The sequence below is a fragment of the Callorhinus ursinus genome, unplaced genomic scaffold (assembly GCF_003265705.2).
Source record: "Callorhinus ursinus isolate GAN/ISIS: 27379988/994484 unplaced genomic scaffold, GSC_fseal_2.0 scaffold4, whole genome shotgun sequence".
NCBI classification, from domain to species: domain Eukaryota; kingdom Metazoa; phylum Chordata; class Mammalia; order Carnivora; family Otariidae; genus Callorhinus; species Callorhinus ursinus.
Window position 1 is genome coordinate 78018211 of NW_027397066.1, and position 22766 is coordinate 78040976.

The 22766-nt window shown below is 37.8% G+C and overlaps 1 protein-coding gene across 5 annotated transcripts in view; it reads right to left on the reverse strand.

Moving 5' to 3' along the window:
* The window catches only part of UNC5C (unc-5 netrin receptor C), a 343699-nt gene that overhangs the window by 91242 nt on the left and 229691 nt on the right, over nucleotides 1-22766 (reverse strand). For all 5 annotated transcript variants that reach the window (XM_073891991.1, XM_073891990.1, XM_073891994.1 and 2 more), the window contains exon 4: nucleotides 6517-6620. In XM_073891991.1, the coding sequence (XP_073748092.1) occupies nucleotides 6517-6620 (104 nt within the window). The remainder of the gene's footprint in view (nucleotides 1-6516; nucleotides 6621-22766) is intronic.

The window sequence follows — 22766 nt, forward strand, 5'->3', positions numbered from 1 at the left end:
GCACACAGTGAGTAGATAATAAATATTTCTTGAATCAAGGGATTAATGACTAAAAAATAAAAAGTGCACGTTGTACTATAGCTCAAATGAACTACTATGTATGTGCACAAGTGAAGCCACAAACGTGTTATAAGTCCAGAAAGGGTTTATAATTTCTTACTGTTTTTTTTTTTTAAAGAATTGATGTTGAATCAAAGAAAAACACATGGGGTAACCATGACAAAGAGGTGATGCCGACAACTGTTGAATGAACCAATGCCAAGCTTGCAAGCTAACTACTACTCAGGGAACCTGATGCTCTTGCAAAACCGTTTGCAAGGCTGATAATCAGCTCGTAATAAAAACCCCTTCTTGTTAACGGAATATTATGCAGCCATCAAAAGGAATGAGATCTTGCATTTGCAACGACATGGATGTAACTGGAGGGTGTTATGCTGAGTGAAATAAGTCAATCAGAGAAAGACATGTATCATATGACCTCACTGATATGAGGACTTGTTAATCTCAGGAAACAAACTGAGGGTTGCTGGAGTGGTGGGGGGGTGGGAGGGATGGGGTGGCTGGGTGATAGACATTGGGTAGGGTATGTGCTATGGTGAGCACTGTGAATTGTGCAAGACTGTTGAATCACAGATCTGTACCTCTGAAACAAATAATGCAACATATATTAAGAAAAAAGAAAAAAAAGAAGATAGCAGGAGGGGAAGAATGAAGGGGAGTAAGTCGGAGGGGGAGACGAACCATGAGAGACGATGGACTCTGAAAAACAAACTGAGGGTTCTAGAGGAGAGGGGGTTGGGGGGGATGGGTTAGCCTGGTGATGGGTATTAAAGAGGGCACGTTCTGCATGGAGCACTGGGTGTTATGCACAAACAACGAATCATGGAACACTACATCAAAAACTAATGATGTAATATATGGTGATTAACATAACAATAAGAAAATTAAAAAAAAAACCCTTCTTGTTGCTACACCCATGCTAGGAAAAGCTCCACCAGATCTTACTGGGCACTGAAAGCAGTATCTCTCCCCAGATTTGTATTCAAACTCTTCTTTCCTAAGCTCTTTGCCTGCAGAGAATATAAAGCACAGCTTGGAAGACAATGCACCTGCATGGAAATGCATCAAAGTGAAGTTCTAGCTATGAGGGAACGGCAGTGAAACGTGCACGCCTCTCATGAAACAAAATGTTCAGCGGCCATATTAATAATCAATTAGATGGAGTGCCACCTGATGCTGCACATTTGGCAGAGCCTCCAGCTGCCGGCTTTTTTGCTTTTTGCCCTGGCAGTAGTAGCTTAAAAAAAAAAAAAAAATCTGTTGCCTGTTTATCAAGACTAAACTCAGCAAAATAATCTATTCTTTTGCTCTTCAACCCATATTTTCCCACTTGCTAATTAGAGATGCAAATATTGATAAATAAGATGACGGTTTCTAAGCACAACTGGGTCAATAAGTTGAACATTGTGCCCTCTTCCTCCAATTAAACTCCTATGAGAAATAGCTCAATTATAATTAGAGAAGCAATTATCCCCTTGTTAAAGGTGATACAAATCACAGGTTTTAATGAAAAATTCAGTTTTGCTCCTTCTGCCATGCCAACAAATCTTGTATCCATTGATGTTTTGATCCCAGTACTCTCCAAAAGAGATAATCTGATGAAATAAAGTATCTCTGAGTATGTTTCTGGCTCACGATGTGACAGCAACATTTTCTAGGCATAAACTAAGATGAGCAAAGAGGGATTCATTTCACAGAATGCTGCTATTATACCACTGGAGCAACCCTGCACCCATTCATGAGCATATTAATTTTCTGGCTTGTTTAGGGAGATGGGGAGGCTTGTCTATTGAAAGGGAGGCAAATGCCTTCCCAGAAATGTAAGAAAAACATTATATTTTTGGCGTGGTCCTAGCAAAAAAGTTATTAAGATAGTGGGCAATACCATTTTAGTGTTTCTGGTAGTTGTTTTTCCTTCTCTTATCTAGTCTCTTCTTAATTTTAATGTAAGTATTATTAACCTGCCCTATACTCTTTGAACTGAAGTAACTCCCAATGCGCCTCCCCCCTTTTATTTTATCCTGGTCCTAGTGGGTTGGAACTTTGCTCTCAGGCTTTAGACTATTGGATCCCCTCACCTCACACTGAGTTCTCTCAATAGGGTTGCATCTTCGGGGGTGACAAACATCTTTTTTCTGGAAACTTCCATCTCAATTTCCTGAAATGTACCTGTATCCAACAGGCATTCTTTCCTTCATATAATTAAATATAGTCAGAGAATCTACTAGGTAGATTCAGTCTGCTGGTATTAGAGATAAAAACTGAACCTGAACCTGCCCCTCCCTTTTTGCTCCTTATTTCTTCACAGTTTAGGCAGGCAGAGGAGTCAACAGATACATTTCAACACAAGTAGTAGTTGGGGCTAGGTAAAATCATTGTCTATAGGGGCCAGCCACATTGGTTCTTCCATACCAGGTGTTAAATTCTGAGATAATTCTGTATGTGCTGCGAAGTAACTGAGTGCTCCCCCTCTCCTTCCCAATACTGGATGGCTCCCTGGGCCACCTTCTGATTCAGCAGCTAAAGGGTTTATACCTGATACAGCACAGGGCCTTCAGATTCTGCCCCTGTGCTAAGGAAGTTGTGTAGTTGTTAAATATTTTAAATAAAGAAAATAGATATAAAGGAAAGACTTGGCAAGGAGACCAGAGGAGGGAGCATCAAGCCTAGAACCCTGAAACCTATGTGGTTTATCCTGGAGTGCCCGCAGCATAATTTTTTTTTTTTTTTTTTTTTTTTTATCCAGTAAGTATTAAGGTGAGTTCTTAGTCAAAAGGTCACCACCTGTAGAGATGGGAGCACAAGAAATCTGGATTGGCCTCTTCCTTCTTTGAAACTTGGTCAGTCTCTTTCCTTTGGCCCTGAAAAGGAGAACTACCACCAGTAGCCTCAGCCCAGATTTCCTCTCTGAAATAAAATACGCAGGCTGCTCCAATGTCCTGGGACCATGATGACTAAGTGGACAACAGTAACTTTAAAAATCAGAAAAAGAACAGCAGCATGTCATGACTTGCTGTAGATATTTACATTAACAAGTCATTTGTAAAGTGGATATTTACATATGGGGCATCTGGGTGGCTCAGGTGGTTGAGCGACTGACTTCGTTTTGGCTTAGGTCACGAATTCAGGGTCCTGGGATCGAGCCCCACGTGGGGCTCTATGCTCAGCAAGGAGTCTGCTTGAGATTCTCTCCCTCTCTCTGCCCCTCCCCCAACTCTGAAATAAATAAATCTTTTTTTTTAAAAAGAGATATTTACATAAATAAGGGCCTTTCCTTATGTAAAGCTTACAATGCTATCTTCATTTGTAGAATTTATGGACTCTAACCAAAGTCCTGGCTAGAGAATAGAGGAGGGCATATTGGTGGTGGTTCTCAGGACAGAAGATTCATCTCTGCATGCCCCACAGCACTGGCATAGGTTCAATGCACTCAGTGACTATTCTGAATTCAAGAGGTTGAATTCCATCTTCTGTGAATCAATGGGTGATAACATAATAATAGTACAAAAAGTGGCTGATGTTTCTTGAGCTTTCTGCATTGTCTAAGTGATTCACATGTACCATCTCATTTAAACTCCAAAACTACACTCTGGAGACATACTATTATTATTATTATCTCCATTAATAATTCAGAAAACATATGTATAGAGGACTGAAATACCTTGCCCAAAGTCAAAAAGTTAAAAATGGTGATGCTTGTCTTTACACCTAGAGTTCTGCAAGGAAATGAGATTAACATTCTATGGTCGTGACTAAAGCCAAAATAAGGGGTGATATTAAATATTATTTATGACCTCAGAAATACCTCTGCCATTATTTGTAACACAGGTGATACCACCGTAATTTAAGATTAGTAGAGTTCTTTAGAAATTTATTGACTTGTATGGGAAGGAAGAAAGTGATTACCGCCTCATATTCTGCAAATAACGTACCTGACTACTCCTTCAGTGGAGCTAGACACACACTTATAAAACAAAGATCAGCTGAATTGATCAGCCATGCATTCACTGAGCATTTACCATTGGAGTTTTTCAGAATCGTTTGCCTTGGATGCAAAAGAAGCACAAATCCTTGCCAGTATAGCCTGATATCTTAAGGACTGATTTTATTTACGGGAAAGTGCAAGAGTCGATCTGTGAGCTCAATATTTCATTCTATGCTATTTTTATGCTTTTAGATTCTTCAAAAAATTTAAATATTAAGTAATGAATGCATTTATCATAAAATTAAAATAGTCTTACAATCTTTTAATTCACCAGGTTACATTTCATTCCTTTCTTTATTCATTTATCTACCCCTCTTAAGCAACTGACCGTTGTAATGTGTTTCATTAAGGTACTTATTAGCTTTCTGATCTTAGTGATTCTAAGGGTGTTGGATAGAATCTACATAGGCGTTTGCTAGCCTGCTCTTGAGTGTAGCTGTTTGATGTGTCTTTTGACTTCAAAAAAAAAAAAAAAAAAGAAAGAAAGAAAGAAAGAAAAAGAAAAAGCCACATAAATATAGTTCTTTGAATGTCAAATGGGTATATGATTTTTGAGCTTGCCAAGTGTTAATTGGTCTCTTCCCCATTGATGATACAAATAAAATTCACAGTCAATTAGTTTTAGTCATGAATCTTTACTCCTTGACAAAGTGAACCACTTTGTTGGAGAGACTAAAAAAATGAAAAAATTACTAGGATCTTGTCACTGAAAGTCTTTGCAGGGATCAGCAATCTGTAAGAAATGCTGGGTAAAAATGAGGCTATGGATGCCCATGTTACTCAGAATATATTTTGGTCTTTAAGGCAGTTTAATGGCGGTTTGCATTAGAATTTTTAAAAATACAATGGAGACAGGTGCACTCATAATAAGTGAAATGAAATACTGAAGAGAAAAGAGTTGTCTCCTTTCATTACACTAAATCATATTGCATATCGGTGTTGGAAGATAGAGTCTTGATGTGGTTGGATAAAACAGCTATAATCATGCAAAGTGTCCGATGCGCTGCTTGAAAGTACCAGGGGATGCCAGTTACAAGGCAAACAATAGTTCTCTTCTTTCAGAGGAAAACAAGAAGCTTCATTAAGAGTGCTACTTTGAGGCTAGAGATATAAATGGCTGTGAGAGAAAAAAAACGCAGTTGTTTTCTAAGAGCCTTGCCTAAATTTCTAATTCATTTATTATTAATAATAATTTGGAAAGAGCAATTAGATGTTTAATCTTGTTGTTGTGAGACCAGCTAACGGAGTTGACTCCTACCTTTGCTTCAACCTTCAAAAGACTGAAAAACTATGAGAAATCTAATAGTAAGTGTACAGCTACAAAACTTTTTTGAACGATGATGTGTCAATAATGGTTTTAATTGCATATAATTGCAAATAATGGTTTTTTTGCATTTGCATTTTTACAACAACAACAACAAAAATCCAGCGGGTCCATACGCAGACCCAAATCGTGGCAGCTAAAAAAACGCCTCTTTCCATACATGCAATAAAGAGTAAAAATTTCAAAGGACTAAATATAGTTTGGAGGTTAACAAGGACCAACAAGTTGGCAGCAATGTATGTCACTTGTCAAATTGAAGTGTTTCTGGGCCCACAGAACACCGGATTAGCTAAGGCAATAGCGTCTGATGCCCTATTAGGATGTCTCCTAAAAATCATAAATGGTAGCATTTTCGAGAGTTTAGAGTTATTTGTTAACAAATGAAAGACACAGTATTAGACGATTTTCCTAACAAGTATGCTTTATGATGGTGAATGGCTCAAGGAGCGCACGGGGTTCTCTTGTGCTCATGTAGGCCTATCCCCCATAGACAGGCATTTGCAAAGGACAACTGCATGGTTTGGTGCTAATGAAAAACATGGTATGTATCTGATTCATCATGCTTCATTAACAATCAACAGGCTTTGTTTTAGCAAAAACAAAAAATGAAAATGAAGAGCTTGATAAAAAGTTCATGGTAGGAAACTAATTGACACTTGTTATTTCTCAAGCATGTTTCTATTCATGGTGTGTAAATATGGCCTTTAGATTACATCATGGAACAGGAAATGTCTATGTGGGGTGCACAGGCTCATACACACACACACACACACACACACACACAAACACACCTTTTACATTTGTTGCATATGATCAAGAACAATAATAAAATTGATAGTACATTATTGTCTTATCACCACTCTATATGAAAAGTGCCAGATACAATAAAGCAGTGTTTCTGATTTCTTGAAAGAGAATGACAAAATTGAACCAAGCTGCCCGTGGCTTTGTCCAGTGGGGCATTCTAATTGACTCCCAAGTCATTAATCAGTCCCCAATCAATCTGTTTTGCCAGCAGCAGGCAGTTAGGACTCCATTCCCAACCATTCATCATGCCATACCCTAATTCACTGCCCCATTAGCCATGGATTAGGCCTCTGTTAGAATAACTAAGTGCCAGTTGCTAAATGCAAAGAATTTTTGTTACCTCAGCCACTGGGATCCCTTCAGGTGGTCGACACTGGAGCAAGACTTCCTGTTCCAAAGATACTTCCTTTCCCAGGGGTTCCTGCTCAAATGTCTTCCGTAGATCTGGAAAGCACAGGTAATAAAATACATGACAAAACTAATAATTAACATTTATTTATTTATGGAAAATGATATAAAAATATCCCAGTTTAGTATTTTATGTATCTTTTTATTTTTATTTTATATTTTTTTAAAGATTTTTTATTTATTTGACAGAGAGAGACATAGCGAGAGAGAGAACACAAGCAGGGGGAGCAGGGGAGGGAGAAGCAGGCTTCCTGTGGAGCAGAGAACCGGATGTGGGGCTTGATCCCAGGATCCTGGGATCATGACCTGAGCCGAAGGCAGACGCTTAATGACTGAGCCACACAGGAGCCCCTCTTTTTATTTTTTTTTAACCAAACTTTGTTAGTACTGTACCATAATCCAGGCTATTATATTCTGTGTGGTGGAAAACATGAAATTCAGAGGCTATTAACTGCTTCTACTTTAATCTTCAATGGAATGCTTTGGAGAACCTCATTTACACAATCAGTGAAATTGATTAATTGCATTTCCTTAGTATTACTTGATCATCAATTATGGTGATCACATTTTTTTTTATCAAAAGAGTCCCATTATCATGATACTTATACACACAGAGTCTGTTATATATGTAAATATTTTTCTCTTTCTTCATAATAGGTATTATTAAAGTTGTAATAACTCTGAGATCTTTTGATCAATAACTCAAGAGGAAGTTTATGTTTCAGAGTGGGAAACAGAATGCTGGAGTCCTGAGAGAATTAATGTAACTTCTTGAGATGTTTCAAACAGGAAGCAAGAAAAAGAGGAGCTATGGGGATGAGTCTAGAAATATCTCAATATGTAATTATGTAGCCATTCTTCGATTAGAAGATTAAATGGTCATTTTTGCTCAAATATGCCAACTGCCTAATTGTATATTTATATAGTTATAGTTGCTAAGATATATGCAGTAGACTTTTAAAAATCGTTATAAGTGGACACGAACATATTAGAAATCAGTTTGTAATTTTAAACACCCAAATTAAAAAATAAATGATCCAATCATAGAGTTCTGAAGCAACATTAACAACAACAAAAAAACCCAAACCAAAAACATACCAAATACTTTGTTTCATACATGTACAGTTTCAGCTTCTTCTAATGAAAAGTTATTGTAATTTTATCCGTTGATTTTGATTATAAATTAGTGCTTCTATCCTTTCATGCCATGGCCCTGATAAAGGCTTAAGAATCGAAAAGTACCATTTTAGCCTACTGAACGATGGGTGGAAACCCAAAGACTCTGGAGGTCATATCCTTAATGTCTTTCAAGGAGCTATCAGAAAGTACCATCTGGAAGAATGGATAGAGAGAAAAATCCATTGTTACATACTTGCCATTTATTGAATTTCTTGGCATAAGAAAACTTTCAAGAGCTTAGGGGTTGTGAGAAAATTATGGATCTGTGCGATTTGAGGTAAGACAAGGGGGTCTCCAAATGGTGATGGAATTTCTGGCAGAAGGCCACTTGTAATTTGATTATCAAGAAATTGAGTATATTGCAGAAAAAAACACTTAAAATCCACAGGATTATCAGAATTTACAAGTTATCGAAACCATGTCCTTATTTTACGTATAAGAAACATATCTATCAAATTACTCAAAGCCTTACAGCAAAATAATCAATGCTACATTAGAACATGTTGAACCTTGGTTTGTACATATTTTGCTATTACACATATCCCTTTCACACATCTTTTGGTTAATCTGTGTCCTTCCAACACAAACATTTAAAACTTTTCTCCTCTGTGTCACTTCTTACATAGTAGTTTCTCTTTGTGCTCACTTTGGCAGCACACACACTATAGTAACTTCTCTTTGTTTTGGATCTGCATTAAGATAAAACTTTGGCAAAACGCCAAATACTAATAAAAAGAATAGCAACAATGAACAATTTTTATGGGATAAAATGTTCTTGACAACATATACCTTGTTTGTAAAAAAAAAAAATCATTCTGAAAAACTCCCATCTGATGTAGGGTAGGGTGAAGAAATAATGACTGGAATTAGTTCTCAAATTAAAGAACCCACTGACTCATTCTTGGTTAAATTAATTGGCATGTCACAAAATGAGGGCTAAGAATAAGAGTGAGGCACATATGTATCCAAATAGCTAAAACAAATTCTTTTAATATTTATTAATCATATGCTTTGGTTGACAATTGATTAGGTACTTAAGATGACGATGTGTAAGATAAAGACCCAAAACTAGACAGGTAAGCTAAGGTCTAGTTGTGAAGCGCCTTTCTGCCATGCTGAGGAATGGCAAACCCTCAAAAGCTTTTAAGCAAATGAAGGAGATCAAATGTCACATTGCCCTCCTTGTGATAGATGGATTGAGGCGGTGGTGAAGAGACAGAAGGTAGTTAGGGACCCATCTGAATAGACCAGGAGGGATGACGGGGTCCGGAACTCAGCTAGTCATAGTGAGGAGGGGCAAGCAATAGGAGGAAGAGAAGGCAGATTCTAGAAATAAAATGATCATACATTCGGGAAGACTCAGGTATTTGGAAAATGCCAGGAGGGAAGAATAATAGTATATTCTTAGTAATTCTATTGCAGTTGTTAAGATGGTAGCATCACTAGATGAAATAGTACCGAATTAGGCAGGAAAGTGAAGGGAAAGATAGCAATGCATTTTGGTATAGGCTCAGTTTGCTGTGTCTGTAAGATATTCAGATGGAAAGTGCAATAAATCCAGATCATGATTTCTCAACCACAGTACTACCGATATTTGGGACTGGAGAATTCTCTGTTGTGAGGTTGTCCTGTGCACAGCAAAATTCTTAGCAGCATCCTTGGACTCCACCCACTAAAAGCCAGAAGCACCCCTCCGAGCCAGGGCAAACTAAATACCTCCATACGATGCCTAATGTTCCCTGTAGGCAAAATCCACCCAAAGTTGAGAACCACTGGCCTAGAACTTAAAAAAAAAAAAAAAAAAAAATCCTCGTAGGAGATTTGTGCTGCGTTGTCTAGGAGATGGCTGAAGCACGGGAAATAGATTAGATTACATCACCAGGGGAAAGACTGTGTTCAACAAGCAGGGCACCAACATTCGAGGGAAAAGGCTGCCAGCAAAATGACATGGCATGAACCAAGAGGCAAGAGAGGAACCAAACAGACATGTGTCAGAGGAGCTAAGAGGAGAGTAAAGTTTTAGAAGTTGGGAGGCCAACAGGACAAATCCCGGGAAAGACTCACAGGGGCGAAGAAGGGATTGGTTTGGGACATTTAGGCACGAAGGGTGAGTGGAAGTCAAGCTGTGTTGAGGGGTGCACGGGAACTGGGAATATGACCATCATGAGAACCTACTGCTCTTTTGCCAAATTTTACGGTGACAGAAGTCAGCGGCACCATTAAGGGGCGATGGGTCTGCATGCAGCATGCTATAATTTTTAGAATATAGTGTAGTTTTTGGCATGGGTTTCAAATTCCTGCCATATGAAGGCACATCTTATGAGAATCCTTGTTTCCTAACTGAGAATGGTGACCACATGTCAGAAGCACACACTTCGAGAGACAGGTTGAACTGAACCATCATTGAATGCCTGATAATTATTTCACTTTAGTGGTTTGGCTTTAAACTCCATATAAATTTTATGTAATTTCTAAAATGATCTCATATTTAACCCCCCACGAGGCAATACTTCTTCCTGAAAAATCCTCTCATTTCTGCCATAAAACCTCTTTTCTAGCTTTCAGGTTGGGTAATGAGCATAGACTATATTGTGGCTGTCCAGCAAAGCAACTGCTAATTTCAGTAGGTCTCCACGTTACTCTGCGAGGGGAGAGTGGGTAACATTTTAAGCATATCCTTTATCATTTGCAGAGATGTGATAGAAGGCAGGGCGGATGCCTTGCTGGCAGAGAGAACACAAGGGTGACGAATGAATAAGCATGAAAAACGGACACTTGTCAGCTAGGAATTAGATGTAAAACGGAATGGTTCAGGATAATGTAGGTATTCCTGTCAGTAGAAGAGATGAATTTCTGCTCTTGGAAGACCTTTAGGATTCTACATTTCTGTTTTCTTTCCGTTAGTTCTAAGGCTGATACTAAAATAAGTATAAAGTCCTTTCATTATAACCTAGATTACTTTTGCAAAGTCAACTTGGACTACCTCTGACTTAGGTGTTGATTCCAGCGACTAAAAGAAAAATCAGCTTTGTCATATGCATGCATTCTGAGAGATGTTTACCTAAGACCATGAATATTGGCTTACTAAATCCATACAGCAAAATCCAATTAGCAGATGTAGAATCAGACTTGAAACTATATGGATTTCTATTTACCATTTACACAGTAATCAAAGAAAGCCTTTCAGAACACCTACATGCATGGGCACACACGACGTCTCATTTTTTACTGTAGAATTTTGATGCTTTCAATGAATTCTTTCCACAATAATAATACTGTGGTTACAAATTATTTATGATGTGGACTATGCCAATTCATGGCATTCTACAAACATGAACTTCACTTTTTGACGGTGTGGTACACGGAAAAGAAGGCTAACTGGGAGTCTGAAGTCTGTGCCCTTCACCTTCCTCATTTGTAAAATGAAAATAAATGTCTGGATGCTTTCAGAGGTCTCTTTTGCTACATATAAGGGCCAATGACTGAACAGACTAACATTTTAAACAAGTGTTTGAGGGGGAAAGAGGTTTTCCTGTGTTGAATAAAAGACTTGGTTGTGATGGATCTTTAAGGAGCTATACCAATCAGATCAGCGTCCAAGAGAAATAATAGAAGAAATCATTTTTAAATAATAGAGGAGTTGACGAATCTTTGAAGAGAACAGCTTACAATTTTCCCCTCAGGACAATTTCCATGGAATTTTTGGACACTTGGGTCTATAGGTATAGGTAAGAGTTAGAAAACAGGGAAAACAGTGGGTCCCAGAAGATTGGGTATTAAAAATATCGGGAAATTCTTTATACAAATCCAAGGAAGCAATCACAAAAGCAGACTAAAATTAAAACTTGGCTGATTGTAAATGCATTCAGATTAACTTTGACAGAACTAATTTTCTGTCTCCATGGAGAGATGGGGAGAGAAGTGCCTACCCAAAGCAGCGTGTAAGAAAGCCCCATCCTGTCAATGTGCAAATTTATAAAAGGGGCAGAAATTCATGTCTCCATCCCTTTAGCAACTCTGCCTGACACCATCCAAAAGAATGTGTGTGGCCTACGACTGGAAAGTTGGGGCTGCACAGGCCTAGGTTTTGTGTATAATGCATCACGCTACCATCCAAGCCCCGTAAGCCCTACTGATTATGGATGGAACCCCCCCCCCCCCCCGAAAATATCAGCCAAAGATCTCCCTATTGTGTCTGAGCAGGAACGTTGCTGATACTATTTTCTTCGAAAAAGATAATGAATATGTTCTTACTCTGAGTATTTTAGAATGATTTATGTTTATTAAAAATGTTTATTTCCTCAGCACTACTTCATTGTATGGAAAGATTTATTAGAATACAATAGTCTTTAAAAGACCAAATCTTGGCAATGTGATAGACTGACACCAGGAAGTCAAGAATTCTCCAGTGGGTATGCTTCAATTCAATAGGCTGTCCTGGTGGAAATGAAAATCCTTAAACTCCACAGAATAATAAGATAAATGACATATTATATTATTAATGTTGGTTGGTTTTTTTTATTGTTGTTTTTAGATCTCATAAGGTTTGGTGAATATTAAAAGAGATGCTGGATCTGAAAAGGTTTTGAAAGATTATACAGCACAAAACATGTAATAAATTATTATAATGATTTCTATTATTAATACTCAGAGAGTTCTGGAATGAAAGATGATTGCTCATAGGAGTCAATTTTCAGCATGTCATTCTCTTAGAGACTTTGGCCATATGGTCTATAAACTATAGTATCTAATATTCCTTATTGTTCTTTTGGAATTTAAAGTTTATTGCTATGTTTTTCAAATTGTGTGTCATGACCCCTTAGAGGGCTATGAAATCAATTTAGTGGATTAAAAAGCAACATTAAAAAATATGAAATAGAATGAACAGAAAATGCCAAGAGGTATCATACAGGGTATTTTGTGTGTATTATATATTCTATATACACACTGACACATATGTATATATATACATACATATTTATAATTTATATACACACACACAAACATATGCACATATCTGTGTGTATTTCTATGTATAAGAAGAAGCGGACTATATTTTTTATTGTAGGTCACTGTGAAAATCTGAAAGTTCTAGGAGGCAAGATAACATTATAGCTAAGAGCAGGGTCTTTGCATAGAGAAAATTGGGTTCAGTTGTGACTCTACCACTTGACTAGCTGTGTGACCTTGAGCACACTATGTAACTTCTCCTTGCCTTAGTTTCTTCAGCTGAAAAATGGGCACAATAATAGTAACTAATTTATAAAGTTATATCAGAAGAAGTACCTATGCAATCCTAACATCGTGCCCGGAATATATGTGCCCAAAAGATAGTACTCTCCCACCTCACCTTTCCCCACCACCTTAGCAAATTTATCATACTATACAGATACAGATATTAGGTATTATCATTGCCAGTCAAAATAAACATAATAAAATGAGACAAAACAATTATGAATGTGGGAGGGCTAATTATTGAAGAGGATGTTTCACAAAGAGAAATCTAGGGACTACCATGCTGTGCTTGATAAAAAGTCAGATTTCATACTCAGGTTGGGCCCTGGGAAGCTACACTTGTAAAAGGTCCCACAGGTGTGTTTTATGCACAGTGCTTAAATATGAGAACCACTTAATGATTGATTGATTATTTATGGAACACCTATGCTATACATGGCACTGGGCTAGATACTATAGGCAGCAGGAGGGAGGCTTTGAGAGGCCGTGGGAACCAAGCAAACCTGCTTCTGCAGTGTGGTTCTTACCCCCTGGCTTTTAATGGTCCCTCCACTGGTGTTTCCAGAGTGTCAGTAGTGGAAAGTTTTTGTACAGGCTGACAGTTGACATTGTCTAGCATAGCGATCAAAATTTCATGTGTATCTAGGGACCATGCAAGTAACACAAATGATAGAAAATTAGGCACCATAATTTTTTTATTGAAACATGATGCCCACCTGGGCTATTTTTCATTTCTAAATTTTAATAGAGACAAGGATATAAAACCAATCCACAGTTTTTTTTTTTTTTAACTCTTGCTACTCAGCAATAAGCTGTATGTTGTCATATAGGAATGCAGACTCAGCAGACTGCAGACCCCGTATTTGATTGCTAACAGAAGCTGGTTATGTGAATTATTATATGATTTTTTTTCTCATTGCGTAGGTTGTTAATTGCTTAAAACTTTATCAAGAATTCTTGTGTGGGCCAACATTTTGAGGGCCAAACCAAGAAGCCTGTGGATTGCCATTTTGAGACACTGATCTAGCAAACTCAGTGCTGAGTGTCAAAGTTATCTTAGCGTTTCTTGTGGCCTCTCTCTCTCTCACCTCAGAGATGATCCCCCGGATTTCTCCCCACAGCTCTTCTCTCTTCGGACTCTCAGATGCTTAACCGAGAAAGACAGCTTGGTGGGCCAAGCTGTTTCTGTTAGTACGATTGCATATATAACATTTTCTGAATTCACATTTTATAATTATAAATTTATGTTCTCTTGCCTACTTTCAGAAAGAATGTTAGGCAATAAATGTTAGAATTTCAGAATATTAAAGAAATGGAAATGATTCCATTTTAAATAAATGGAAACTATTAGCACATGAGTCAGGAGAACCAAAAGTTTTCTTGATGGCTGGAAAGACACTTTTGTCATTATGTCTGTAATTTTTGATGATTACATAGGATAAATATGTCCCCACAATCTTTTCCGAACCAATGTCTTCATTGCTATGGTTGCTATGTAAACAAAAGCCTGAAGCTCTTTCAGGTAAGGAGGAACCTGTCCAGAGTGGTTATGATTTCTGCTCAGCTCTTGTTCTTTAGAGTAGGAATAGCAAGTGTTCGGCACCACCGCCTTCCCTCACAGTGTATGTGTCCAAAGAGTAAGTCATGAAATTCTTTTCTATGGAGTCTGTGTTTATTTATTTTTTATTTTTTTAAAGATTTTATTTATTTATTTGCTAGAGAGAGAGAGTGAGAGTACAAGCACGGGGAGCGGCAGGCAGAGGGAGAAGCAGGCTCCCCACTGAGCAAGGAGCCCGATGTGGGACTCGATCCCAGGACCCTGGAATCATGACCCAAGCCGAAGGCAGCTGCTTAACCAACTGAGCCACCGAGGCATCCCTATGGAGTTTGGATTTAGCTTCACTTAGCCTCCCTAGCACAGAACCCTGGGAGGTATAACTAAGCAGGAGTTAGCATTCAAGATATGATGCATCTGCATCCCCAACCCTAGAGTTCACTGCACAGAACTTTCTGAGATGGGGTGTGTCTGCGTAGTTATGGCCAGCTTTCTATTGGATATCATATCACTGCTAAGTTTCACTTTAAAAAGATAAAGTAACTAATTCCAGCCAACTGAATGCTAATTTTTTCATTTTAAAAATTCTTTAGGGTCAAATATATCTTGGTGCTTGGTGCTTAGTACATAGGAGAACTTAATAAATGCTGAATTAGAATCAATTTCCAAAATAAACTGGCAAGCCCCATTACCAAAGGTCTGGGAACAATTTCTCTTCTGGTAACTATAAACACTCTTTGAAATTGCACAGGTCAACCCTCTTCCTTTACAGATAATGCATCTAAAACCCTGAGAGGTTAACTAACTTGTTCAAGTTCATTAACTATTTACAAGCCGGCTACCCCATTATGTGGGTCTACATAGTGGTTGTATTTGTTTCTTATAGAAATTACCATGAAATGCACTGGCTTAAAACACCAGAAATTTATTTTCCCGTAGTCTGGAGGCCAACAGTTTCACTGGGCCATACATAATCAAGGGGTCAGTAAGGCTGTACTCCCTCCATAAATTCTCTGGGAGAATCCACAGCTTGTCGTGTCCAGATTCTGGTGGCTGCTAGCATTCCCTGGCTTGTAGCTACCTCCCTCCAATCTCTGCTTTTCCAGTCCCATGGCCTCCTCCTCTTCTATTTGTGTCAAATCTCCCTCTTTCTTTCTCTTATGGGGACATTTATGATGGCATTTAAGGGCCACCTGGATAATCCAGGAAAATCTCTCCATCTCAAGATCATTAAGCAGGTCCAAAAAAGGTCCTTTTTCCATGTAAGGTAAGATTTCTAGGTTCCAGGGATTAGGACCCCGATGCCTTTGGGACCATTATCCCACACAGTGGCTATGAGTGTGGAGCCTGGATTTACCTGCCTGACTTTAATCCTGGTCCTGTACTTATGGAAGTTTGAATGCTTTTGTTTCTTCATCCCTAAAATGAGGACAATTACCGTATTTATTGCCTAGGGTTATTGTGAAGATCAAATAAAAGAATACACATAAAAACCCTTAGGAGGGCAGTGCTATTACCTAAAAGCTCTCTGTAAATGTCCTCATTCAGAGACCCACTCCATGAAGCCCCAAATCAGTGTAGCTGTCAAACTTTTACAGAGTTCCTGGCTATACGGATATTTAATTAAATAAATAAATTACTTTATTCACTTACTTATTGTTACCAAGAGGCCACACTCCAAGTATCAGAATCAAGTTTCTTATCTCCCAAACTGAGCTGGTCTTGACAATGTGGCTCTTGATCTAGGGAATTTCTGTACCTCTTTCAAAGAGGTTCACGGTGCGGTTACCCGCCAGGCTTTCTGACCATCTTGTGCACTTTCTGACACTGGTCTGTCCTTGCATCGAGCAAACACAGTTGCTTTACTATGACTCACATTTTCAGATTTCCAATTTTTCAATTAGGTTGTACATGTTCAATGAACAGAGAGGCACTGACCATTTTTTAAAACTTAAAAAAAATTGTTTTAATGTAGTTTCAAAGTGCTACTCTAGTGAATAAAATAGTTCTATGGCCACATAGAATCATAATATTTGTGTTTTTAGAAGGAAAAGAAGTATCTTTCTGGGCACCTGGGTGGCTCAGTAATTAAGTGTCTGCCTTCGGCTCAGGTCGTGATCCCAGGGTCCTGGGATGGAGCCCTGCGTCCAGTGGGCTCCCTGCTCGGCGGGAAGCCTGCTTCTCCCTCTCCCATTCCCCCTGCTTGTGTTCCCTCTCTCGCTGTGTCTCTCTCTGTCAAATAAATAAATAAATTTTTTTTAAATATCTTTCTTCCAACAATGATAAAAGGTGTTAATTATGTTGTCATAGTAGAGTACCACTTATGCTTAAATCACCAACTCTGGCTGTTAATGGGAAATAACTGCTATGAACTGACCAGTAGAGCATATTTCGAAAGTACTAGATTACTCTTCTGAGCTTTGGGCACTTATTAGAAGTAAAAAATGCCTACCTTAAGGCCACAGAACCCTAAAAAGTTTGCCATGGTTTCCTTTTTCAGGAATAGATTCTTATCCTGGCTGGAATTATTTAAAAAAATCCTGATTTTTTTTTTTTTAAAAATCCAGCAACTCTTTCAGTGATCGTTAAATGTAAGGGACACAAGGTTGGATGGGGTTCTTTTTTTCACTTGCCTTTCGTCTCAAATACTGTAAATGATAAAACAAAACAAACAAACCCCAAGTAACCCAACAGCAAAAATGAACTACATGAAGTTTCCTCTATAATTAGGTTGAAAAGTCAGGAAGTGTCACAAGTTTGTTTACAACTCAGATCTAAGTTACCAAGTTCCCAGCTTCTGTTTCAGTTTGCAAAATAAGGATAATAACAGAACTTACCTCATAGGATTGTTGGGGGCTTATATCGGAGTTGTGTTTTGTAAACTCTTTCAACATTTTCAAAAAGTAATGTTTTTGACCACTCTTAGGGAGTGGTAAAAAAAAAACCGAACACTTCCAATAATATCATAGTTTATATACAGAGATAGAGATTGGAATAATCTTTAAGGAAATCAGCAGAGGCGTCATCTTGACAACGTCTTCAGTTTTACCCAGGGATGGCTATCCCTTACTGCACTGAGGTCATTTAAACAGAGAACTCCTGAGTTAACAAAGTCCCTGCAGAAGGGAAACACATTTAAGCCATTCTTCTTTATTTCTTGGCTTTGGGGCATTTATAGGACCAACATATTTGTATTCAGTTTTGCTAAAGGGTTTTTTAAAAAATAAATATTTTTAGAGCTAGAACTGCAAATGACATCCATTACAGAGAAGAGGAAGAAAAAAACCCATACAAGCCACTCTTTTATATTCACACTGCATCTTTAGTTTTAGAAAAAAAATGATTATATGCCATCACAATATTTTTTAAGGTATGTCTTAGGGATAAATAATAAGAAACATGCCAACTTTATGGATGAGGAACATGACATATCAAAAAGTTAAGGCTCTTTTCTCAGAGTAGAAAGAAATGAATGCGATGATTGCAGACAAGCTTTTTTGCAAATAAGCAGTTTAGCCATAAACTTCCCTTTTCATACAGCATAAAACATTATAATGACACATTTTAGTCCAGTGGGTTACCAGCCCTGCCTATAATACATAGATAGCTGATTTCTCCCAAAATATAACTTATGAGACAGTGTTTTATCAACTGGTTGTCTACCTCTCACAATAAACATGAGCTATAAATGTTGATGGATTTGTGGGAACTCTGCAAATCTTGGGAATTTCTGTACAAATACAATAGAAAATATGTTTGGAGGAATACAGACTGATACAAGCAGGTATGTCTTATGGCTTTCAATCTTGAAATAGGAACCACATGATGAACTATTTAATATAACAGTTGAGATTTATATGAAACAAGAAGAAATTTATCTAATACAAAATCTGGCCTCTGTAAGTTATAATTGGCTTATTAGGGGCTTAAACAGTTGCACATGGGATCAAACCACAGCCCAGAAATGCATGTTAATGACACCATTTACTCTGGTGTGCTGGTAAACTCGCCGAACTCTACCAGGCTATTTGGTGTTAGGCTACCAGACTCTGTCATGGTATAACCTAAATCTTTCAGAACACCTGGTTAAATAAATGTATTATTTGGTCAAGTCATTATAATTTAGTATAATTTAACCTTGTTTTCTGCCCTGTAGACATGTAGGGAATGGAAAAGAAACATATAAGGCCATGAGCAATGACCTCTCTATATAATAACTCACAATAATTTACAAGATTACATCTATGTAATTGAGGATACTACTGCCCTACACCAGAAATATTAATTAATTCTTTTAAGAGACTTATGGAGGTCCTACACTATGCAGGCATCACTGTAGACATTTTGAATTCATCAGTGAATAAACCAAACAAAAAATCTTTGCCCATGTGGATCTCACTTTCTAAGGGGGTGGGGGAGATAGGCTACAACCCATAAACATAATAAATAAGCAAATACATAGTACGTGAGAAGTTGATAAGTGCTATGAAGAAAATAAGTAAGTACAAAAATATACTGGAGGTTTGAAGTGTGGGGGGGCACAGAAGCAATCATTTTATTCTACCTGATGTCCTTAAATTATTTGGGTGATACAACATTTTTCCTAAGAGAACGTATCATTAGCATTGAATAACATCATCACTTTGTCCCATCGTATGCTTTCAGTTTAATTCAATTTCATTCTATTTATTTATGTCTTCAGTTACTTAGCACCAACCATGTGCAAAGCACTATTTTTAGGCATTGGGGGCATCACGATAAAGAAAATAAAGTTCCTGATCTTGTGAAGCTTATATTCTGGTGGTGGAGACAGTCAACGTAAAAGGAAACAAATAATGATGAAGAGAAATGCTCTCAAGAAAAACTAAAGCAGGTTTGGGATTAAGAGAGTGACAGAGTTGGGGGTCAGTGGGCTTTAGGTCAATCGGTCAGGGTTGACCCCTCTGAAGAGATGACACCTCAGCAGAAATCTGAATGAAAGAAGAAAGTGAGCCTGAGCCACATTTAAGAATTGGGGAAGAATATTCCAGGTGGGAAGGAACAGGTATTACAAATAGCCTGTATTTGAAATGAGTGTACTACATTCTGGAAACAAAGAAGCCGGTGAGGTTGGAACAGACCAAGCAATAGGAGAGAGGCAGGAACCCGAGGCCTTCTGATACCTCTGCACAAAATAACAATGAGTTTATAACATTATGCCTGTGGAAAATAAGATAATTTTGTGAACCAGCACCTGACATAAAAGTCGCTGTCACCTGCTCTCCTGTCTGCACCCAGAGTATTTGTTAAAAGCTTGGAGTCTCTCCTGCTGGTAGACCAGCTTCTCCATATACCAGATGTGAACTCAGGAAGGATTTTGAATCTTCCTTTGTTGTCAGGTTTCCCATCTGTAAAAGTGTGATTATTGCACCCGTCGCATAGAATTGTTGCAAGGATTGAATGAGCTAATTCACGTAAGTGTTGGTCAAAGGGTATAAATTTCAGTTACTAAATGAATAAGTTCTGGGGATATATTTCTGCAGCATGGTGGCTACAGTGAATCACACTGTATTATGTGCTTGAAATTTGTTAAGAGAGTAGATTTTAAGTGTTTTCACTAAAAGAAAAAAAGGCAACTATGTGAGGTGAGAAATAAAGTGATTGAAACAGTGTCACCCTTCTAATCATTAATTCTAGAGCCCATCTGTCCCCTGCTAGCCACATGTGGCTATCAAACAACTGAGTTGTGGCTAGTCTTAATGGACAAGTACTGTTAAGTGTAAACACATCGGATCTCAAGGATAATCATGCAAAAAAAGAGTATAAAATATTTCATTAACACTTGTTTATATTGGTTACTTTGTTGGAATGATAGTTGAGATATACTGGACTAAAAGATATATTACTAAAATTACTTTTGCCTGTTTCTTTTTACTTTTTTAAGGTTGGCTACTGGAAAAGTCTAAATGACATAGGTGGCTGGCATTACATGTCTCTGGACACTGCTATTCTGGATAATATGCGAGACACTACAGACTCACAAATGTGAACAAGGCTTAGTCCAAACCCACAGGTGGCCACAAGGAGGTTCTGAGCCCAGGGAAAAGGACAAACGAGCAATGAGAGATGAGCAGAGAGGGCCACCTTGATCTTTCTTCAGTCTTCCCAGGAACTATCATATTCCAGTCCATCACCAGTGGCCTTTGTGATTTATTGGTTTGCACACAGAATAAAGAAAAAGATCCTTAGGAACTATCCTGCCATTCCCAGAAAGATGGATTCTCTGTGCACATAAATTCACTCTGACTCCTGAATCGTAGGAGAAGAGTGACCATATGGAGTGCTCCTTCATCCTCAGGCATGGGGGAAAAATTACAGTCTAATTGTATGTGAATTGGCAGAGAACTTCATCCTCTAGGACTGAGAGCCAGGGCCTGGGACATGAAGTTGTAAAACAAGAAGAGCCTTTTTAGTTTTTAATGTTAACTCAGAAAAAAAAAAAAAAGAAAAAAGAAAAAAAATGTTAACTGAGTACGGAGAAGTTTCAAAATGCACAGATATCAGTTGTTATGAACACCTATTATCAGTCACTGAGCATTTGTTTTGTGTCTGGCGCTATGCCATATGCTTTACAAGTTTATCCAATTTAATCTTAAAATAACCCTATCATTTGCATTTCATGGTTGATGAAACTAAGGCTCAGAGGGGTTAAGTCACGTGACCAAGGTCATATTAATAAGTGATGGTACTAGGATTTGGACATAAGTCAGCCTGGCTCCAAAACCTGTGCTCTAACCATTCCACTCTGCTGCTGACATTGTATTCCTCCCCACAAACAACTACAACCACATCAACAATCACAACATCAAAATAGCAGCCCTATCAAAACTAAGACATTGCCCAAAGAATGACAGTGTTTGCTAACATTTTGCCTGAATTATATTCCTACCTTAACACTAGGAATTTTCCCATTGGCTTTTGAACAAGGGATACTGGAAGAAAACCCTATGAAACTGGTAGCCATATTACCATAAAGGCTCTACTTGGGATAGACTCGAGGTCTCTCAGAAGCAACCCCTCACTCTGCAGTGGAAGCCACAGCACCCACGGAGGACACTGGCGGCCCTGTAGTAAATGTGCACCATTCTAGAGGAAGCATGTCATGTTCTCAGCCCGTGCCTGGCTAAATTCTAACCTCCATAGTTCCTTTTATTCTCTTCCGCTTTGATTGTGTCACAAACCAATTTTTATATTTTACATAGTTTGAATAAATGAAATATTATAAGCAAATAAACAGCCAATATTCATTCCTGCCTTATAAAGTTCTGAAATTAGAGTTTTTTTGTGAAAGAACGATGAGCTCCTCCATCGTACACGTGAGTATAAGTCTAATTAGGTGAGACGTAATTGCATTTATTTAACCTTAGCATCATAGTTATCTTTGCCTGAGACAAATTTAAACTTTAACTGCCGTTTATGTGATGGCCATCTGTCAAATATTCCTGGGCAAAGCCCCACAGGCTCACTTGAAACAGGGCAAACTAGGAAATCTGCAAGCTTCATGCAATATTGGCAAGAACTTGCTTGGTAGAAATCAGTCTTAATAAAGAGAAATGAAGTTTAACCTTTTTTTTTTAAACATGATATAAATCTAGATGACTACATCTTTACATATTGGATGGTCTTCTTTGGCCATACACGCATATGAGTTCAGTAAAGTATGGAACTACAGGCAAACTGTTCTTCAGTCTTATTGCATGAAGACAAAAAGGTACTACGGGCAAATTAATCTCTTACTAAAAGAGTTTGTTTTCTTATTATTTGAAAATGTCAAATTATGTTCAGCAAAGTTTATATAATACATTGCAAAGAAAGATGGGGTTCTTATATGTATTTAATTTTTATGTGGAGAATAGGGACATATATAGTGTGTACACACACACACACACACATATACATATATATATATATGGAATTGACACAATAAGAGATTCCTCATTTGGAACTATGCAGTCCTTAAACTTCAGCTTTTAGGCAAGCCAATTAAGTACGGAATATAAATTGGTGATTTTAAATATTCATTATAATTGATATTAATGAACACATAGCAATGAAAGATAATAGTTTTGTCTTATATCATTGTACCTCTTTTGATTATAATTAGAAGCTAACTTTGAATTCATTTAAATATTTGACCAAAACAATTAGTTTCTTATTTCTGTTTAAAATGTTTA